General features: G+C 40.1%; 2 protein-coding genes across 2 annotated transcripts; both read left to right on the top strand.

The window, feature by feature from the left end:
• Positions 1–24: 24 nt before the first annotated feature.
• On the top strand, positions 25–10115 carry sfxn5b (sideroflexin 5b). The gene is made up of 14 exons (XM_017408053.3): positions 25–294; positions 3063–3131; positions 3617–3694; positions 3923–3949; positions 4042–4096; positions 4196–4221; positions 4372–4425; positions 5828–5884; positions 6096–6161; positions 6397–6487; positions 6744–6859; positions 6974–7059; positions 7920–8037; positions 8272–10115. Exons 1-14 carry the CDS (start codon positions 238–240, stop codon positions 8347–8349), a joined length of 978 nt encoding a protein of 325 aa, XP_017263542.1. The 5' UTR covers positions 25–237; the 3' UTR covers positions 8350–10115.
• Positions 10116–10367: 252 nt separating this feature from the next.
• On the top strand, positions 10368–19453 carry smyd5 (SMYD family member 5). The gene is made up of 13 exons (XM_017408038.3): positions 10368–10506; positions 11527–11635; positions 11829–11968; positions 12580–12701; positions 12788–12857; positions 13431–13535; positions 13756–13818; positions 15156–15226; positions 15303–15409; positions 15600–15656; positions 15757–15851; positions 16248–16318; positions 17198–19453. Exons 1-13 carry the CDS (start codon positions 10414–10416, stop codon positions 17346–17348), a joined length of 1254 nt encoding a protein of 417 aa, XP_017263527.1. The 5' UTR covers positions 10368–10413; the 3' UTR covers positions 17349–19453.
• The last annotated feature ends 556 nt before the right edge of the window (positions 19454–20009 follow it).

Below are 20009 nucleotides of genomic sequence, written 5' to 3'. Positions count from 1 at the left end.
CCTCCTGACTCCTGACTCCTGGTTATTTTGCACCCAGATCAATCCGAACAGTTACGCAACAGCTTTCGCCGGATCGATTAATCGGGATGTGTAGTCATGCGCGTCAACTTTGCCACTGTTTCAGGAAACCGACAAACTACACATCCCGGCATCCTCGGCGGCACATCGCTCCACTACTTCCAGACTGTAGTTAAAAAGCCGCTTCGCTCCATGAATGAGAGATAAAGAGTTGATGTCATGGCGGAGTCCGCAGCCTGTCCCGGTTTCCGGCTCGGGAAGCCCCGCTACGACCAGGTGAGTCCGGCTCTTTCTGCTCCTGACATTTTGTTTTCAGGGTTTCCATCCTCCGCCCCGCTGCGCTCCGGCTCTGGTCGGATCTGATCGGATCTGATCGGTCCGTTTCTGGAGTCCCGTTAGACACAGAAACTAGACCCGCTTCGTCCGGATCAGCTGCTTTACGCACATCTGTGCTGCGCGAACCTGAACGCATTTCCTACCTGAAACCCTCAAGTTTCACTCCTCCTCCTCTTTATTTCCAGGGTTGTTTGTGCAGATTGTTGCCCTCCTGTGATCGCCATAAATCCACGCCCATCCGAGCTCAATTTCCTGTGTAAAAACTAATTTGCTGGTCAGCCCTGGAAGTTAAAGTGACCTTCAGATGGCTCATTAACTCAGGAGGCATCACTGGTTGCATTTCAATTTATAAATCTCTCCCCCACCCCTCCCCACACCTCCCCACCTCCCTCAGACTCAAGCCTGGAGGAAATAACTCAGCAGATGGAGATGAAGTCCACAAGCCTGGACAACAAAGACAGTCAATGCAAAGGTCAAACATATTAAAGGGTTTAAAGAACTGTTTCAGTTTACCCCAGTTCTGAAATGAGGGTATGCACTCAATGTAAACAAAGCTGAATCGCAGAACTGACCTGCACGAGGCTGGTTGTAGTCTGTGTAGGTACACAAATATGAATATAATTAAATATTGGTGATCAAACAAGGCAGTGGGGTGAACTAAAACACAGAAATAAAATTATCTGAAGCTTTTGACTTTTTCCCACTTTTTGCAAAACCGACCTGGTTCCTGCAGGAACATCTGAAGCGAGGCCAGCCTGAAAGTGAAGCACACACACACACACACACACACACACAGAATATGATTTCAGAACAAGTCAAGGAAAAATACGGCTGCAAAAAACAGGCAAACCAGATTTAATTATGATAAAACAACCAGACCAAGTTACAGACAGAAGAGCCACAGAGAAGCAAACTGACAACAGAACAGCCGTAACGAGAGGAATTAAATGCAATATGTCCACAAACTGATTCAGAAACTGCCTAAAGGTCACACTGAAGAACTGCAAAGAGTGGACAGAGGAGGACACAGACACTCAAAGAGACGCTGGATTCAAATTAAACCCAAAGAAGCAGAAAACCACCTTCATTCAGGATTATTCAGGTGTGTTTACAGACGTGTAACAAAGGACCCTCTGGTTTAGGATTATTTATGAACACGTCATCAATAATTACTGCAGGATGTTTCTTTGCTCCCAGAATTCCTCAAACACAGCCTCCTCTCCTTCCTGTGTGTTTTTTCTCTCTGTTTTTCCAACATTTTCTGCACCTCTCACTTGCTGCCTACCATCTTTTGGAGGCAAACCTTGACCCAGATAAAGCTGTTTCTTTTTTTCTTTTTCATTTATTTATTTTTTTATCAGAAACCTTCAGTTCATGACGGCTTGTTAAAGATGCTGTAAAAACCTTGCGGGTGTTGCATCAAAGCAGATAAAATGAGGCCATCTCTTGAATCAGCACAAATCCTGCTTGTTTTTTTTTTTTTTTATCTGCACGCACGGCGCCCGGCTTCCATCTTCGCCTGGCTGTGTGCTCTCCGGGGAGCTGGAACTCATGAATAATTAAAGCCGGCTCCTCACACAGATCCCCTCACGTCTCTGCGCTGCGGCACACACAGCCTGTCAGAAAATAAGAGACGCGGTGATAGATTGTTTGTCTCCCGCCTTCCTGAGGACTGAAAGTATTTCCCAGCAATTTCAATCAGGATCTGCAGCGACTGAGATAATTAAAGCAGAGACGGCCTTTCTGCTGCGTTTTCTACCCTTCATAACTGTTAAATGTCTCAGAGGGAATCTGATTGAATCTGGTTGCCATGTTTTTGCTCAACCAGGTTGCCAAATAGACTCTTGGCATGAGCTGCCTTTGGGCCCTTTCAGAGCGCTGGCGTGCATTCTGAGCTCCTGGCACGCCGAGGAAGAAAACAGAACGGGGAGCTTGACCAGCTTCGAGCCTCACATGGAAGAAAATGTGGGGTAGATGTGAACTGACATTGACTGTTTCTGCTTTTCCTCCAAAAACGGTTACCTCGAACCTCGTGAAAGTAAAAGAAACTTGAACGTTTGCCGTATTATCCTGCTGCACATCAACAGAAATGGATGTTTATTACAGAGCTTTTAATGGCATCCCAACTGTTTGTTTCCCCCGGAGAACAATTCATAGCAAGGAAAGTAGTTTTAGTTTAAAGTGAGTGATAACTGGGTCTCAGAAAGGTTCAGAAGCCTGTAAAAATTAAATATATTTGAAAGTATGCCTAAAATCTGACTCCTTCAGAGAGTAAAGACAATATAAGATGTTTGTGTGTGTTTTAATCCACTTATAGATATTTTTCTGACACAAAGGTTTAATTTGAAAAGCCCTGACAGTCTTGTTTGGTTATTTTTTCTTCAGTATGTTCCAACAAACTCCTTCAGCGTGACTTTAAACGAGTCAGCAGCTCTGCCTGATCTTTTCTGAGTCGGTTTACAAAAATATCTCAGGTAAAAGGTGGAGTTAGGGAAGCAAACAGAGGGCAGGTTAACATAATAATTCTTAAACACTTTTTCTTGTGTGGCCTGGGAGCCCAGAGAGAACAGAAATTTCAATTCTCAATATGTCTGTGATATATTGTAGAAATGACAATAACGCTGACTTTGACTTTGACTTTGACAAGAAGGGATGCTTAATGCGTTTCCTATAATTAATAATTAACTTTGTCTTGTTGTCTTTCCCAGAGTTCATTCCTTGGTCGTCTGAGACATTTTGTGGACATCATCGACCCCAGCACCCTGTTTGTTTCAGAGGTAAAGCACATGTTTCTGCAAAATAAGGAGTTAGGTCTGATTTTCCCATTTTTCGTATTTACCCAACCTGATTAAATCTTCTCAGGCCTGAGTAAAGAAACCTCAGCGCTAATACCAGCAGAATAGTGATAAGTTTAAAATAAGATGTGTTCTGGGAATATCTAACTTCTTTTTCTGTGACCAGTAAACTGCTTAATTTTGTAAAAAAGCCAAACACATGACTGGACTTCTGGTTGTGTTACAACATGGCTCTGATAACAATAACTGAATATATTTGGTCATGATTTGATGTTTAAAGTATACTGTTCTGTTATTTTATTGTCAAATAAAAAATATTGCTTGTCATACAGACCATGATATCAACTTTATTCTAAAACTGCAAACATTTATCTTAAAGTTGGTATTTTTTGCTGTTTTTATAGAAAAGCTTTGATTATTTCCAACAGTATTACTTGCATATTTTTTTTTGTTATTTTATTTTGTAGAAAAAGTTACAAGAATGCATCCGACTCCTCGATGAGCACAAACACGGCACTCTTCCACCCGGAGTATCTGATGAGCAGGTGGGTCATGTTGGTTTAAAGGTTTAAAACATTTTAACATTAATGTATAATCTGTGATATAATCCTCAAGCTGAACGTCATAGATATGAAACGGCACACATCTCAGGTGCTGAGAAAAGCCTTACAAAAAATAAATTGTAAGTTCCTGAAAAGCATGAAAGTGTTGAATGATAGAACCTAATAATTAACCATATTTCTTCTTTAATACCACACGGCGGACCTGTTTAGTTGTGGGAAGCTCAGAAGATCAAGCAGGTAAGTAGATCGCCAGCCGTAACTCCACCTTCATGCATCCAATACGTTTGGCTCTGGACAGCATGAGGAAGCTTTCACGCTCTCTGTTGCAGGCCATCATTCACCCCGACACCGGAGAGAAGATCTTCATGCCATTCCGAATGTCAGGTATGTCCTAAAGATGAAGATCTTTGTGAAACTTGGCCGAGCCGCTCCATGCTGTCATCACTTTTGTTTTCCGCTGACAGTCATCTTTTCGCTGTGCAGGTTACGTTCCGTTCGGAACGCCAATTGTAAGTGTCATACGGAAACCACACATTTAATTCATGCATCCCATAGCAGCAGTACAGATTTCCATGAACATGGTCGTATTTGGGGACAGATGAAATAAATTTGAACTTATTTTGCCGCAAAATAAGCTCTTATTTCTTGGTTTCATCTAGGTCATTGGCCTTCTTCTCCCAAATCAGACTGTGATGTCTACCATTATATGGCAGGTACTGGAAATGAGCATGCTGTATTCTGGTGGACTTGGAACCTTTAACAGTTTCTATATTTCTTTATAAGTGTGGCACTTGCTAGTTTTAAAAGTAGAAAAAACAATAAAATCTCAGTCATTTGTGTTTTGATCTGTGCTGATCTAATAGTTGACAAAAGTCACTCCAAGAGCAAGGAGAGATATCATCAGTCAGATCAAAAACTAACACAAACTAAACTGTAAATTACTGAAGACCTCTCTCATATTGGTCATTGTTTATTAAGAAATCCTTTAAAATTAGTGTTTTTTTATGACAGATTTATAGCGAAGAACATCACTGCTCGATCACACCGACCAACCAGAAGGCTGTTAGGAAATGTTTTGTTGTACAAAAACAAACTCGTAACTATCCGTGGCAACGTTAGAGCCAAATGCAGGATGAAGTGCTAGTGGAAATGAGAGATGTAAACAAAAATGTTAAGTGACCAGAAAACGGATCCGAACTAAAATTCCAGCTGACTGGGAATGTGATGAATCCGAAGAGACGTAACGATAAACAAAATGAACGGCAGGAGCAAACAGACACTTCTTGTTGGTGAGACGGAGCAGGAGTGAACAGACGAGAAGCTTCTAACAACAAAACAAGACAGGATGTAAAGGTGACCAGATTACAAAACATGGAGACAGAATAAAACCTGAACGTTCAAATAAACAAATACAAGGAACAGAATGAAACTAAAGCTACATTAATGGTGGTAGTTTCATGGTTTGGGCCCTGATAAAGAAGAAAATAAGGCTGTCTGAGAGCGGTCAGGTCTAAGTGTTGACACTGATACAGGATAAGTGATGAGGAGGAACCTGAGCTGAGCACATGAAATCGTTCTGCACAGAGAGACTGAAACTCTCCTCTGCTGATATCCAGGGCTGGCCAGTCGTAAGAAAGCGTCAGGTGTAGATGGTTTACATCCTTTGTGCCACAGTGAATCCTTTTGGGGATCATTGTTTGGTGTAACTGGTGTGTTTTCAGGTTCCTGCTTGTATGAGTGGACTCTGCAAACCAACCTTAAAGATGATCTTCTCAAACCCTGTAGGGCTAACTTATTAAATCCCGTCTCAGTCCACTTCCACCTGACACACCCAGCCATTAAAATATCTGCTTACTCTAAGTAAAACACATTTTAACGAGCTGCTTCAAAACTGTTTCTGAGCTCCTGTAGATTAGAACTTTTTAACTTACAGATTTATGCAGAAATATAGAAAAGACTGAAAGGTTTTCAAAGCTCTTAGCACCACTGAATCCCTGCCTTTATCGTCCATTTTGATCATCTGGTTAGTCTTCTTTAGCCTACCTCCCGACCTGTCTCTGTGTTTCTGATGGTCCTTCTTTGACTCTCCTCTTTGTCTTGTTTTTTTTTTTTTAGTGGCTGAACCAGAGTCACAATGCCTGTGTGAACTATGCGAACCGCAATGCCACAAAGGTGGAAACAACTTTCTCTATAATCATGTCTTTTTACTGTTCTACGCCATCATTATTCAGCTTAACATCTTTTTTGTTTCCATCTTTTTTTTTTTTATTTCAAAATTTATAGACAATAATTGTCATTCCCAGTGATAAAAGTTTGGTTTGGATAGTAGTTTGACAGAAAACTGTATATAAAGCTGTGAATTTGTTTGTTTGTGTGTCTTCAGCCGACACCAACATCTAAGTTTCTTCAAGGCTATGTTGGAGCCGTGACCAGTGCTGTCTCTATTGCAGTAAGTGTTATTTGACACTGATGTCATTGCTAAAAATAACCTCTTTGAATGCTACTTCTCAAAATAATAACGGCAGTGTTCAGGTTACACTAAAAAAATCAATACTTTTCAGAAGAAAACAGGATTCAAAGTTAAAGTCAGCAGTGCTGCAGTTTCCAATGTTACTGTTGGATTTTATAAGATTTAACAAAAGTAATCTGCCAGAGAAGTACCAATAAAGTGTTTTGTATTTTAGGTGGGACTGAATGTGCTGATTGAGAGGGCCAACAAGCTTAGCCCTGCCACCAGAATGATCATTCAGAGATTTGTTCCCTTCCCAGCTGTAGGTGGGTTTACAAGGAGCCCGGTGTTTGTTAGAAAGAGCCTTTTAATCATGAGCCACAATCTTTTATTGATGCTGTTAGGTTTTATACATTATACCAAGATATGTTTCCATGCAAACTAAGATCAAATTCCAAATCTTGTTATTTTACCATCATAATATGTATATATTCTAACAATTTGCACATCAAATGAACAAATACAGAGTTCAAGTATTACAGCATGTGTGAAAATGTCTGAGCTTCGTTTTTTCCTCTCCAGCGAGTGCAAACATCTGTAACGTGGGTCTGATGAGACACAACGAGCTGTCTGAAGGCATTGATGTGCTGGACGGCAACGGCAACGTGGTGGGATCCTCCAAAATCGCTGCAAGACATGTGAGTGACTTCCTGTTTGACATCATGGGGCCTAATGTCGGGTAATCCGTTACTTCCTGCTTCACTCGTGGCTCTCTGAACCGGACATCACAATGTTGTCATCTTTATCCTCAGGCAATAATGGAGACGGCCTTCACACGTGTGGTCCTTCCAATGCCAATCTTTGTCTTGCCCCCCATCATCATGTCCTACGTTGAAAGGTTTGTGCAAAAATACATGTCTGTGTTTTGGTTTTTGGTCATTTAAATAAGAACCAATGCTGATCTTGGTAATAAAGGTTAAATTATAGCTGAAAAATCAGGTTTGGATGTTTGTCATTATAAAACTTACACCTGTATATTCAGATATATTCAGTAAAAACAATGTCTAAAGATGACAATGTTTTATCATCTGTAATCTGCCATCAGTGGTAACAAACCACACGTAGAACACGTCAAACATGGATCTTTTTCTCCACATTTATTAGGTAGAAAAACAACATAAATCTAGGTGGGTAAGTTAGCAAATGAAATTCATGTAGAGGGCCTTTTTATGCTTCCCGGTGCTTGTAGTCACTTTTCTAGATAATTGCAATTTTCAGTCATTGCTCAGATAAGAATTATTTTATTAAACTTTGTCACAAAAGTCAAAATATATCAACAATACATTTTCTCTCAAATGATTCAAGCCTTTTTGTTAAACTCAGAAAATGTGTTGTGCCATAGATGTTCAGAGAAACTGTATTTAACAATCAAGTTAAATGAATGTTTTTAAGTACTCATGTAAGTTTCTGTCTGAGACGGTTTTGTCGTTTTTTTGTGTAAAGATACACATTAAAATTATGCTCGTGTTGAATCAAAGTCGACATATATTTTCTCCCAAAGTCACTTCATTTAGGAAGAATGTGCCAAAGAAGGACTGAGCCATAAAGAGAGGCTGTTTGGAATAAGAACCTCACACAGGCAGAATTTCCCACCCTCCAACTGTGCAAAACAGCTCCCCCCAAATCTGCACATGGTCCAAAAATAACTAGGCGTTGCAGCCTCACTTTCCCTTTCATGTGCGTGTTGACTTGTTTCAGGCTGCGATTCCTGCAGAGAAACCGCAGATTTCTGCTGCCCATCCACAGCCTGGTGTGCCTGATTACGTTCGGCCTCTCGCTGCCCGTGGCCATCAGCCTGTTCCCCCAGATGTCTCAGGTACACTTTGTACGATCAGATGAACTGCTGCTCTCGAGGCCAGATGGCTCCGGGAGCAGCTGTGGAGAAATTCAAATTACATCTCCTCCAGTTAGCACCCACAGCGCCGGGCCCACACCTCCTATTCTGCCTGTCTTCTCCTCTCGTCTAATTAAAAATGACTTTCAAGGCTAAACACAGAAACTGCTTATCTTCAGCATCACGCTTAGATTTTCTTTTTTTTTTTTTTGGCAGATTGAGGTGTCTCGCCTTGAGCCGGAGATCGCCATGGCAACGGATTGCAAAGTGGTGACCTACAACAAGGGTTTATGATGGATGGCGTGATGCGAGAGAGGACGGGGTGCGAAAACAGCATTCTGAATGACTGTAATTGAGAACTTATTGCAGGCTTTGGGAACAATCTGCTGCAGAATTGTTTATCGTAGAGTTCCAGCGTCACTAAACCTCCTTCTTACTGTTCTCAGGAGCGCAGCATTTATCAAATTGTTGTTTTTGAGAGCTTGAAATAGCATTTTTTGTGTTGTTGCATGCACTTTGTATAATAGAACAGATTCTAACTGCAAAAAACAGTTTTTAACATAAATATATTAACTAATATAGTGAATATACAACATATTGTTCTTCACACTTGCCATATATATTCAGTCTATAGCAGCAAATTGTGTAGCACAATGTTTTCAGACACCTACAAAGGTTTATAAATTGTTTTTGAACTAATAATTTATGATCTTTTTCTGTACTTGAGGTTGGTTGTAAAACGCTGTAAACACACCTCGGCGATGTGGCAAACCTGTCAGCAAAGACCTGACTGTTTTATTTTCATATCTGACAGACGTGGAGCGATTTAATCTGGGTTTTTCAGTTCCCACCTTCGGAAAGAAACCAGAAATCTGCCTCTAAATCTTTCTTATGGTCACAGGCAGACTTTCTCACTCCGGTTGTTGTTTGTTTATGAACAGCTGAATTTATTCAAGCTGCTTGTGAAAGAAAAGAGTGAAATCTGGCAGCTGAAAAGCAAACAAACAAGAGAAGCAGCAGGATATAAAAAGAGTTGCAGAACCAAGAGATTTTGTTCTCAGCGTTTATATTGCTGTATGAAACTCTTCAGGAGCCGTAGTTCTTCTGTCATAAGTATGTTAATGTGGAACAATCTTCTAATTTAAGACAAATACTAAAATGCATGCAGCAGAGACAGGAATGTAGAGTCATATGAAAGAGTATATTATCCTATTTTATAGATTTAGTCTATATTTAATACAGAAACTGTCACAAGAGTACATGCTACCTATACAAACGGTTGGAAATATCACAATAAACAGGTATTTTTAGTGTACCTGTAACTGATTTTCAGCTTTAAGGTGATAAGTTGTCTGTTTTTAATGCAGTTTTCCTGTTTCTTTTCTGCTCCAAGCATCTTAGAGGAGGTGAGGAAAGAACAGAGGATGAATGACTTAAAGGATCAAGGAAGTGAAAAAATAGTTGTTATTGGTCGTTTATGATGTGATGCAAAGCAGGAGTTTAATCACAGGTTCAACGATTTTAATTATGTTTTGACATGAATAATTAACTTTTTAATAAGTGATGTTTAATGATTTCTCTCCTTCATTAGCATCTTCTCTGAGTCTTCGATCCCACGTTGCATGCCATGGTACCAGTTTTTAGTTTTGATTTTAGATTTCTGAATAAATTTGAGGAAAAGCCTGCAGCCTCTGTGTCAGAGGGCGCTCTGTGCTGCAGATATGGATACACTAACGTACGTTTATGTTTACGGTGACAGCTGATCACACACCAGCTTTCTGAACCTATGTAATGAGAAATAATCCACAGAATTAATAACTTGGTATTAACTTCACATCTTGACTGTATTAAGGACATTTCCCTACACTACTGACTGTTCTAAAACCACTACTTTGGCACTCAGAAGACATTACTTTTGTACAATATTTAAACTATAACATATAATGTGATTGTTTAAAAGGATTTGTATAACAAGTTAATTAAATGTTTGCTAGATAAACAGTGAAAACCTTTTTGTATCTATAATTTTACAAAATCTAATAAATGCTCTTTCACTATAAGTGTTTTCAGCTGCTTTTGTCAAATTGTGCATTTTTTAAAATTTATTAAAAAATAAATGAGCTTGTAAGAGGGATTTGTTGGTGTATTGTATGCAACAATCATTTTAAATTTATTAGCTCCTTTGCATTCCTTGTAGATTTTATTTTCCTGCATTAAATCGTATTTTTATTTATTTTTTTACCTTTTTTGAGGCAACCTGCAGAAATTGGCGCTGTTCAGCAGCCCACCATCAGGGGGCGCTGCTGCGTCTCGTACAGACTTGGTGTCAGAGTTGAAAGGGCAAAGGTCGTCAGAAACATGGCTGCTCCCCTGGATGACATGTTTTCTCTCTGTGTGGACCCCGGCAAAGTTGCCGGCAGCGTGGAAGTCCGATTTATAGACAACATTAAGGTGAGAGTCGCTCATTTCGTCGGGTTTCAGGCGGCTGAGGTCGACGTGGATCCGCGGTTTGATGAGACGTCAGAGAAGCTGCCGTTTCCCGCAGCTCCGTGCTGCGTTCACGGCCCGTCAGAACCCCGGGAAGCCTCACATTTATCTGCTTCTTTCAACCCCAAAGCGACGACGTGTTAGCGCTGAGAGGCTCGGTGTTTTCACATGTTTAAATCTGACCCCAGTTTAGCTCAAATATTAATCTTATCCCCATTAGTTTAATTTTGAGCAGTCCATCCCAGGACTCAAACCAGCAACTTTACAGGTCCTAGAAGGACTCAAACCAGACAACAGCTCCCAAATCTGCCATTATTTGTGAAATATTTATTACTTTGTGTTGATAATTGTTCTCTCTTTTATCACAACTAGAACATAAAACGTTATTTTGTTTGTTTGGTTGCTTTACATAGAATCGAATTATTATACAATACTTTGCTTTTCAGTTTATTAAAATTAGAAACTCTAAAAGCAAAGAAAACTAATAAAATGCACGAACAGATAGACTTTCCTGAAATAAAATGTAACTTTGATTTTATACTTTTTATGAACCTTTTTGTAGTTTGTATGGTACAGGTTCATTTGCTTTGGTTACTGACTAAACATCTTAATATATTTATCTTAGAAACAGATCACTGCTACTTTATTATATAAAGTGAATATTATGGGTTTAAATTTGGGCTGCAACTTTTTAAAAATAATTTTAATTCTAATTATTATTTGAACAAGTTTATTCATCATCATTGGCCTTTAGTTTACAGAAAAAATAAAATACAGACACAGCACGTTTATACCCTACAGAAGAAACATTTTTAAGATTTTAGTTTGACAAATTAAACTAAATGAGCTACTCAAACGTTTACCAAACCCTAATGTTTATTGAAGTATTATAATATTTAGATTATAATAATAATATGTACAAGATCTGTGGCCTTTTGAAGTATCTCTCTGTGTGTTTTGTTTTTGTTTATGTTTGTGTTTCAGGGTAAAGGTCTCTTTGCTAAAAGCAGCATCAAGAAGGGAGACACCATTTTCACCGAGCGGCCTCTCGTTTCTGCTCAGTTCCTGTGGAATGCTTTGTATAAATATAAAGGTGAGATGATGATAAAGTGCCGCATGTTGCCTTTATTTGAACCTTAATGGGTTTTTTGGTCGATGGCTCAGATAAATTCAAACTGATTCTGAATATTTACCTAGAACCAAACCTGTTAAGGGTGTGGGGATGAGATGAGATGATTTAGGGTTTTCTGTGGAGATTCCTCACCAGCCTGCTGTATGTCGAACAGCCTGTGAGTACTGCCTGCGCGCTCTGGAGACTGCAGAGGAAAACGCCCGAAGACTCAGCGGCAACCCTGCGCTCACCCTTCCTCACCCCGACCTCTGCCGGGTCCGACCGGAGCTGCACCAGGCCTGCCCTCAGTGCCAGGTAGGTCCGTCCACCTGCAGAACCACTGCTGGTCCAAATAATTCTTCTTTAGAGGCCGAGACTCACAGTATGGAACAAAAGGACCAACCATACAAGTTTTAAGTAAAGAAATTAATATTTATAGTGAACAAAAAGTTTTTTAAATGTGTTTCTTTCTGCTTTAGAGACAAGAGAGAAAAAAGATTGATTTCAAACAATTAAAATTCTCTTATTTCATTTTAAGTTTTATTTTCTTAAGTAACACAGAAATCACATTCCTGATCCTAATGAAATTATTTGTTTTAAGGTATAGATCAAGACATTATCTTTTTGAAATCTGAGGTGTTGCCCCCTGCTGTTCATTTTGTAGATTGCATGTTTTGACACTTCGATGTTGACCTAATTTATGGTTGAATGAGTTCTGTTTGAGAAATCCTCAAATATTCTTTAATTATTTAAAAATAAAAACTTTTTCACTTGACTGATTTCTCCAAACTCAGCTTTAAAGACCGAAGGAAACATTTCAGCGATTCTGTTCTTGTTGTGTTTTAACAACATGACATTGATGTATCGCTCCTCGCCTTTGAACAATGACGCGATGAACCATGCGGCCGTTTCTCCTCCCTCTCCAGGTGAAGTACTGCAGCAGCGAGTGTCGACAAGCTGCAGCCGATCAGTACCACCGGGTTCTGTGTCTGGGTCCGTCTCAGGAAGACCCAGACCACCCCATCAACAAGCTGCAGGACACGTGGAGGTGAAGGATCGTTTCATCGTCTCACCGTCTCCTTGCGTTCTTGTTGCTGTTGGTCGTGTCCATTCACCTTTAAGGTGTTCTTTCAGGAGTATGCATTATCCCCCAGAGACCTCCAGCATCGTGCTCATGGCCAAAATGGTGGCTGTGGTCAAACAGGTCAGTGTCTGCTGGCTCCGGATGTTAGAGCAGAAAACCTTCATGTTTTTTTTTACATAAATAAGCTCTAATGGTCACCATTCATACCTGACTGTGGATTAAGGATGATTTACCAATGAAAAGTGTCAAAAAAGAAGTTTGTAAACTTATAACCTCAGTTTCTTTGTGTTTCTGGAGCGATGATATCAGCATCCCAGAGCATCTTGGTGTGAAAATGAGCCGAATCTACAAAAAATTAGATTTTCATAAAGTTTTGTTTTTCAGTCAAACTTGAAGCTTCTCAGCACATGAATGAAGTGAAATTCGAGGCTGATGCTGCGAGAAATAAAATCACTTTTGAAAGAGGCCAGGTTGTTGAGAGCTGAAGCTGATGTTTCCTTCAGCAGACTGTAAATAAAGCTGAATGTAATCAGTTTAAACCTTTATTTGTTTCATATTTTTTATTTGAAACAGGTTTTGATTTAAAAAATAAGTCTAATATAGGTTGATGCAATTACAGCTACACTCCAAAAATAAAACAGGTTATTATTAATTGACAGAATGTGATTTTTAAGGTTTTTTTTTTTCCCCCAGGCCAAAGATAAAGCACGCTGGCAGAAGCTGTTTTCTCACTTCTGCAGCCGGACAGCGAATGAGGAGGAGGAGATCGCCCATAAGCTCCTGGGAGAACAGTTCAGGGTGAGTTTCCTTCATGTTTTATATCTGAAGGTCGCTGGAGTGTGAAATGTTTGAAATCTGCCATTTCAAAAGCCACAGCGCAGCTCTCCACAGGTCACTAAGCAAAGAAGTCCAGTCTGATGATTCCCTCGGAGGCCTGAAGCTCCCGCCGTGGCCGTTCATCCTTCTGATGCAGATTTTCTGTTTGTAATATTTTATTTTTGTCGTGTTCTGTGCGCAGGGGCAGTTGGCTTCGTTACACAGCCTTTTCACAGCAGCACTTTATGATGACCATCTCAGCCGGGTGAGCGCGCTTCAAATGAAATCTGTCCGTGTTTACAGTCTGGCACTCATGCTGAAAACACAAAAAAACAAAACAAAAAAACTGCCAAGAAGAGATTTTACCTCAAAGGCAGCTAATTATTGTGACTATGTGCCAGTTTTATTTATTTATGTTTTGTGTTGTCCCAGTTGGGTAAAATGTGCCTTTTTATTTCTGTTTCCTGCTGAAAAACAGTTCAAGTCAGTGGTGTCCGAAGGTGGGGTCGGGATTAAAACGTGTCACCGAGACGGGGTCCTTAAACGATCTGCAGACACCAACTTAGACGTTAAAATGATTGTTTATGGCATATTTTAATCGTTAGAAACACTAAAAACAGTAGTCATTAATAAAGATGATATGGATGTTTGTGTTGTCACGATGCCTTCTGGTTTTTTAAGGATTTATTTAACATTTAAACAAGTAACAAATGGCCTCACAACACTTGGCCACTATTATTTTGTGGTTCAAAGGCTCAAAGGTTTGAGAATCACTGATTAATGACAGGAATTAAGGTTTTAAATTAACATTAAGATGATTTTTCTGATTACTTCAAACTCATTTCTAATAAACTAAAAATAAAATCCTTTCTGGGAATTGAGGAAATTAAATAAATCCCTGAGGACAAGTTTGTCATTTTCAGAATTGGTAAATATATTTAGAACCAGTTTGGAAAAATTCATTTTTTATATCTAGTTTAATCATTGTTTGTTTTATTATTATTTTTTTTATCAGTTTCAAACTGAAACAGTGAATATTTTATTGACCTTTTCTCTTTATTTGTTAACAGATTAAATTTACTCATTTTTTCCTATAATTAACATAAATAACATCAGCTGCTGGCAGCTTTAAAGGAGGAATAATATCTGAAGTTGGATTTAAATCTATAGGTTAAAGGTTTTTCTTGTAAATCTTTATTGATGAATTCGTTTCCATTGGTTTGTTTGAGCAGTAGATGTTTACATGATGACCGGCTCCTTTAACGTTTCAGAAACCTGCAGTTTAACCTTTAACCTGACCCATGAGCTTCGACTCGTCATCTTTTACTTTTCTACAGTTGGTCACAAACAGACGAGACATTTGAGAAACTTTGGGAGAGTTTTCGCTCGTCTTCTGTTTGTCACAGAGTCCCACGGCTGAAGGTTTTTCGTCTTTAAGGGCTGTTTTCGTATCATTTGATCGAAATACTTCATCCTAAAGATCCAAACACGTCTCCGACCTTTGACCCAAATAGTTCCAGCTCTGCTGTAAATAATGTTTGACTCTCGCGGACTCTCCTCTCAGCACAGAAAAAATGGTTGACTGTGTAACTTGTGTTGCAGTGGTTTGTGCCCGAAGGCTTCTGCTCCCTGTTTGCTCTGGTGGGGACAAACGGGCAGGGCATCGGCACCAGGTAAGCCCTCGCCTCTGACCAGCCCTTCAGCTCTGGAGTTTGGGTTTGACAGGTGTCTTTGTTCCTTTGACCCCAGTTCCTTGAGTCAGTGGGTTCATGCCTGCGATGCACTGGAGCTTCCCGCCCAGCAGAGGGAGCAGTTGGACTCTTTTATTGACCAGCTGTACAAGGACATCGAAAAAGGTCAGAGTTTTTATCTCGGTGCAGCAGAATTTTCTGGAAGGGGGGAGAAACGTTTTTTTGTCTCAGCTGAGCTGATTTGAATCCTCGTATTGTTTGGGTAAGTGTTTATTAGTGTCTGGGTTGCAGTTTTCAGCAGCGACACTGTTGTCATTTTGTGTGCAGATGCATAAATTTGTGTCTTTCTCTGCAGAAACGGGAGACTTCCTGAACTGTGAGGGCTCTGGACTTTTTCTGCTCCAGAGCTCATGTAAGTGTTAATGATGTGTCCTGGAGTTCATTCTGTGAAAATGACATTGAGCCAAAGATCATTTATTTATCTGTCTTTTTGGCTCGTTTGACCCTTCCAGGTAACCACAGCTGCATCCCAAACACAGAGGCGTCTTTCCCCGACAATAATTTCCTGCTTCACCTCAGCGCTCTGAGTGACATCAGCCCGGGAGAGGTCAGCTGACACGCCTGGGTTCGCTGTAACAGATTTTGGTTGGGAACAAATGGCGGAACATCCCTCTGTAGCTCAGTGTACTCCTTGTCAGACGGTATTAGAAGGCTGAAGTCTTTCAGGACTGGAGTGGGTTTGTCAAGCTGTCAGAAAGATTGAGAAGCCCTTCTGCACGGCACAGTAATGTCACATCAGCTGTGCTGCTTTCAAAGCGCAGCTCTCCTCTGAATGCTGGCGAAAAATGAAAGTTTCACCAGAAAGAGGGAAAACATTTTTTTTTTTTTTCCCTTTCTGAGAAATAGCAACACTAGTAGCATATTCCTGAAACTAAACTCTACATACCATCGGGTTATTGGGGCTCCACAGTCAGCTCAAGGGTGTGTTTTCTTCCATTTTCAGGAGATCTGCATCAGTTACTTGGATTGCTGTCAGCGGGACCGAAGCAGACACAGCAGGCACAAAATTCTGAGGTAAACACCTGTAATCCCTGGGATAAATCATTCAAACATGGGTCACACTCGTATGATTTCTACCTGGATCAATGAAACAACCTGCCAGGCGATGATGGGCAGTCCTGAGGCAGAAACAGTGTGGAGCTTATGCTCCTCATTGATGTCAACATGATGTCCGCATGATGTCAACAAATCTTTGAATTACACCCCAAGTCTCAACCAGCGCCAGGAACACAGAAAGTTTTACTGCATTCTCTTTCATTTCTCAGTCTTAAAAAAAAAAAGAAGCATTTTCATTCCAGGTTGGTGCTCATATCGCGCCAGCTCATTTGAAGCAATAAAAGCGCCACAAGTATTAATTACAAAGTTAAACAGTTGGGTGCTTTAGCGCGCAGCAGCTGCAGAAAAAAAAAACCCGGCAGGTTTCATTAGCAGCAGAGAGCTTCTTATCGCTCGCCGCCGCTGACGAAAGCGTGATTGTGACTTCGCCCGCGTTTGTGTGCTCGTCTGTCTGTTAGCAGAATATCTCATGAACCACAGGACAGATTTTCAGGATTAACTTTAGGGGTCGACCCAACTGAAGGGAAAGCCAAATGACCTTAAGAAAAGCACAAAAAGAGCAATAATTCAGCTAATTCTACAGATATTGAGCTTAATTTGCTGTGGTAGTAGCTGAGAGTCATTCCCAACAAGTGCTCATTTTACAAGATCTCACAAAATCATGAGATTGTGCAGAACGTCATCGGCAAGGTTTGACAAAAACAGCTAAGACTGTCCTTTTTCAGCATCAGATGACGTTTGTATAAAACTGAGGGATGAGCGATCTGCATGCTCAGCCTGTGTTTAATGCAGCTCTGTCTGTGGGTGCAGCCTTGTGACTGAGCATTTTCCTCCCAGGGAGAACTACCTGTTTGTCTGCTCGTGTCCAAAGTGCGCGTCCCAGATGGACGAGGCGGATGTGACATCTGAGGAGGAAGAGGAGGAGGAAGGCGAGGCAGAGGGGGAAACAGAGGGGGATGAGATGGAAGACGAGATGACAGATGTTTGATGAAAGACTTTTCGACACATTTCTGCAACTGTAAGGCCAAAAACAATAAAAGACGAGCTCGGACCGTGATGTGCATGTCACCGGAGCTGTTCCAAAGTGTAGAACTGTGTCCAAATTTCCCTCAGTTTTAAGACCGTCTGCTGTATCTCAAAGCTAACAAATCAATTAAAACACCAACTTTGCAGGTGCCTAAAATTTTAGGATTCGTGGGTGTTTTTAACTCATAAGAATTACAAAAATGGCAGGAAGCTTCACCCCTTGAACCTGCCTTCATTGTTTTGTTTTCACAGCTAAATCTTCAGTGGTTGTTGGCAAACACTCGCGTGGTATAAATCCAGCTCGCAGGGAACAAAATCAGTATTCAACCTGTGTTTCTGGCACTCGGCAGGTGTGCAGAGAAATTTGTAAGGTTTTTATTATGCTTGCCTCTTTCATGTTTTACTCAAACTGTTTCTGCCACTTTTCAAGTACAATCTGACTTTAAAATCCATCTTTCACCCTTTTTGAGAAAAATGACTCGTTATCATAATCAAGCAGATAATTGGTTACTCGCTGCCTTTGCCTGCTCAGTTTTTTTTTTTTGCTGCTGGAATAATTTTTTGTACTTTTATGAACAGTTTTTAATGTTATAGGTACTCATTGCAAAGTCATGAAGAACGGAGAAAGACAATTTGTGAAGTAAGAGACCAAACCTGCACATTATTTCTCTTATATTAACTGTTAAATTAAACATTTGTAGCCGACTGTTTACCTACAAAAAGAGCTGAAATGTTAAACTTACCAGCCTTATTTGTTTCCCTACACAAACTACAGTCAGCCTAATGTAGGTCAGTCATGTGACTCGAGCTTTCTGGGGGTTTTCAGCAGCTTCAGACGAGTGATTTGTTGTCATTGAGTGTGGACCAACATCTCAGACCTGCACATCTTTACATCTGGGAAACTACTGGAGTAAACGCTTTCAAACGGCACCATTTCATGTCGTCCAGGGTAACCTGTGTGTTTGATTTCATTTGCATTGAGTAGCTTTTTAATAACAGAATTCCAGTCATGACAGCCTGAGGAATGCTTCCTGAAGCAGCAGTGCTGTGGGACTCTAATAGGACAGAATAATGCGATTAAGGTGTATAAATGTCCACATAGCTTAAATAGGTTATTTGTTACTCTAAATATGAGCATATTAGAATTAGTTATAAAATAATTGGTGTTCACATGCCAGTGTTTTAGTCAGAATGAGATTATAGTAATTAATATGGAAATTTTTCTCTGCATGGATTCATTCAGACCTGCAGTGGAGGAATAAGGATGGGGATACGATCGCGGACCTGTTTAAATACGCGAGAATCCAGCTGAAGGTCTTGATTAGGCAGTTCAGACGGATGATTGTGGCAGACCTGCTGCAAGTGGGTGGAACTTGTCGTCACGGTTCTGTGTAAATCGAGTAACTTTAAAGCAAAGACCAAGCGATTCATCATCAGATCAGAGACTGCTGACTCCACTGTTTACCTCCACCAGTTGACTTCCAGCTTCACCCATCAAAAAGATTTTAATTTTTCCCCAAGTTAACTTCTTGAGAATGCAAAGTAAATAATCCAAGACGGTTTAATTCTCTGCTGTTTTTACTCTTTATTTGCTCTTTTTGACTATGCATGCTGCACAATTGAGCTTTTTATTTCATCATAATTCCGTTATAATTACAGGCCTGTCATTGGAAAGGCATTCAGCCTGTGAAATACCATTTGGACTTCATACAATGATCTATGGGTTTGAGTTAACCCTCATGTAATGTATTATGGAGACCTTGAGTGGAAAATTGCTTTGTCAGTTACTGTTTGCCCTTTATTGAGAACTGTATTTTATACCATGGTTCCACATGAACGAGATGGCTGCTGTTGCCTCACATGAATCAATATGGCAACAATGGTCTGTAATCACAAATCCCAACATTTTCCCTTAAATATCAGGAATATTGAATAATTCCAGCTTCCTCGCTGTGTGTTCGGCACAGTATGACTGAAAAACACAGATACATGTAAAAATTAAAATGTAACAGCAGCAAACTGGAGCGATTGTCGTTTTTACTACTCTTTCATAAACCATTTAAATTGGATGTGTGTTGAGTCATTTATCTGGTTTACACAGCTCCTGCCTTTGCTACACTGGACTGGACTAATATTTGTTCACTCATTGCATATTAAAAACAGAGCCTTGGCAAAATGAGTGTTCTCAAGGGGAGGGGTTGGTCTCTAAGGGAACACTGATTCAAAACAAAACAGTGAGTTAAATAATAATAATAAAAATAAGCCAGTTTTCTGAAAAATCTCCTCTTGTTTTGAGTTGAAGTTTTCCTACAGTTGGCTTTGAGGACCACTCTTCTAGTTTTTATTCATCATTTCTTTCTTGATTGCATTGTCCTATTCCCAAAGGCAGAAGTCACCTGACTCAAACTGTTAAAGAGTCCTTCGGGTAACACGAGACGTTTTCACACATGGATTGGAGGCCTCAGAGTTCAAACCATAACGCTGTTGACAGTTTTTGCTGGACAAGACTTCACGTAACAGTCTGGTACTCTAATCATGTGTGGACCATAGTTAAAGCTAAAAGTCAACCAGCAAAATATTAGTTGGTGATTTATTTATTTATTTTTTTCCAGGCAGATGCTAA

Source organism: Kryptolebias marmoratus, linkage group LG9, assembly GCF_001649575.2.
Source record: "Kryptolebias marmoratus isolate JLee-2015 linkage group LG9, ASM164957v2, whole genome shotgun sequence".
NCBI classification, from domain to species: domain Eukaryota; kingdom Metazoa; phylum Chordata; class Actinopteri; order Cyprinodontiformes; family Rivulidae; genus Kryptolebias; species Kryptolebias marmoratus.
This window is presented reverse-complemented; position numbering and strand designations above follow the sequence as displayed.

What these genes read in the sequence shown, in the direction of transcription:
- smyd5 (XM_017408038.3), top strand. Translation starts at nt 10,414, where the DNA reads ATGGCTGCTCCCCTGGATGACATGTTTTCTCTCTGTGTGGACCCCGGC. An exon ending in AGGCCTGCCCTCAGTGCCAG is followed by an intron (nt 11,969 to 12,579) that starts GTAGGTCCGTCC and finishes CTCCCTCTCCAG; the next exon opens with GTGAAGTACTGCAGCAGCGA. An exon ending in GTACAAGGACATCGAAAAAG is followed by an intron (nt 15,410 to 15,599) that starts GTCAGAGTTTTT and finishes CTTTCTCTGCAG; the next exon opens with AAACGGGAGACTTCCTGAAC.
- sfxn5b (XM_017408053.3), top strand. Translation starts at nt 238, where the DNA reads ATGGCGGAGTCCGCAGCCTGTCCCGGTTTCCGGCTCGGGAAGCCCCGC. An exon ending in CCAGTGCTGTCTCTATTGCA is followed by an intron (nt 6,162 to 6,396) that starts GTAAGTGTTATT and finishes TTTGTATTTTAG; the next exon opens with GTGGGACTGAATGTGCTGAT. An exon ending in TGTTCCCCCAGATGTCTCAG is followed by an intron (nt 8,038 to 8,271) that starts GTACACTTTGTA and finishes TTTTTTTGGCAG; the next exon opens with ATTGAGGTGTCTCGCCTTGA.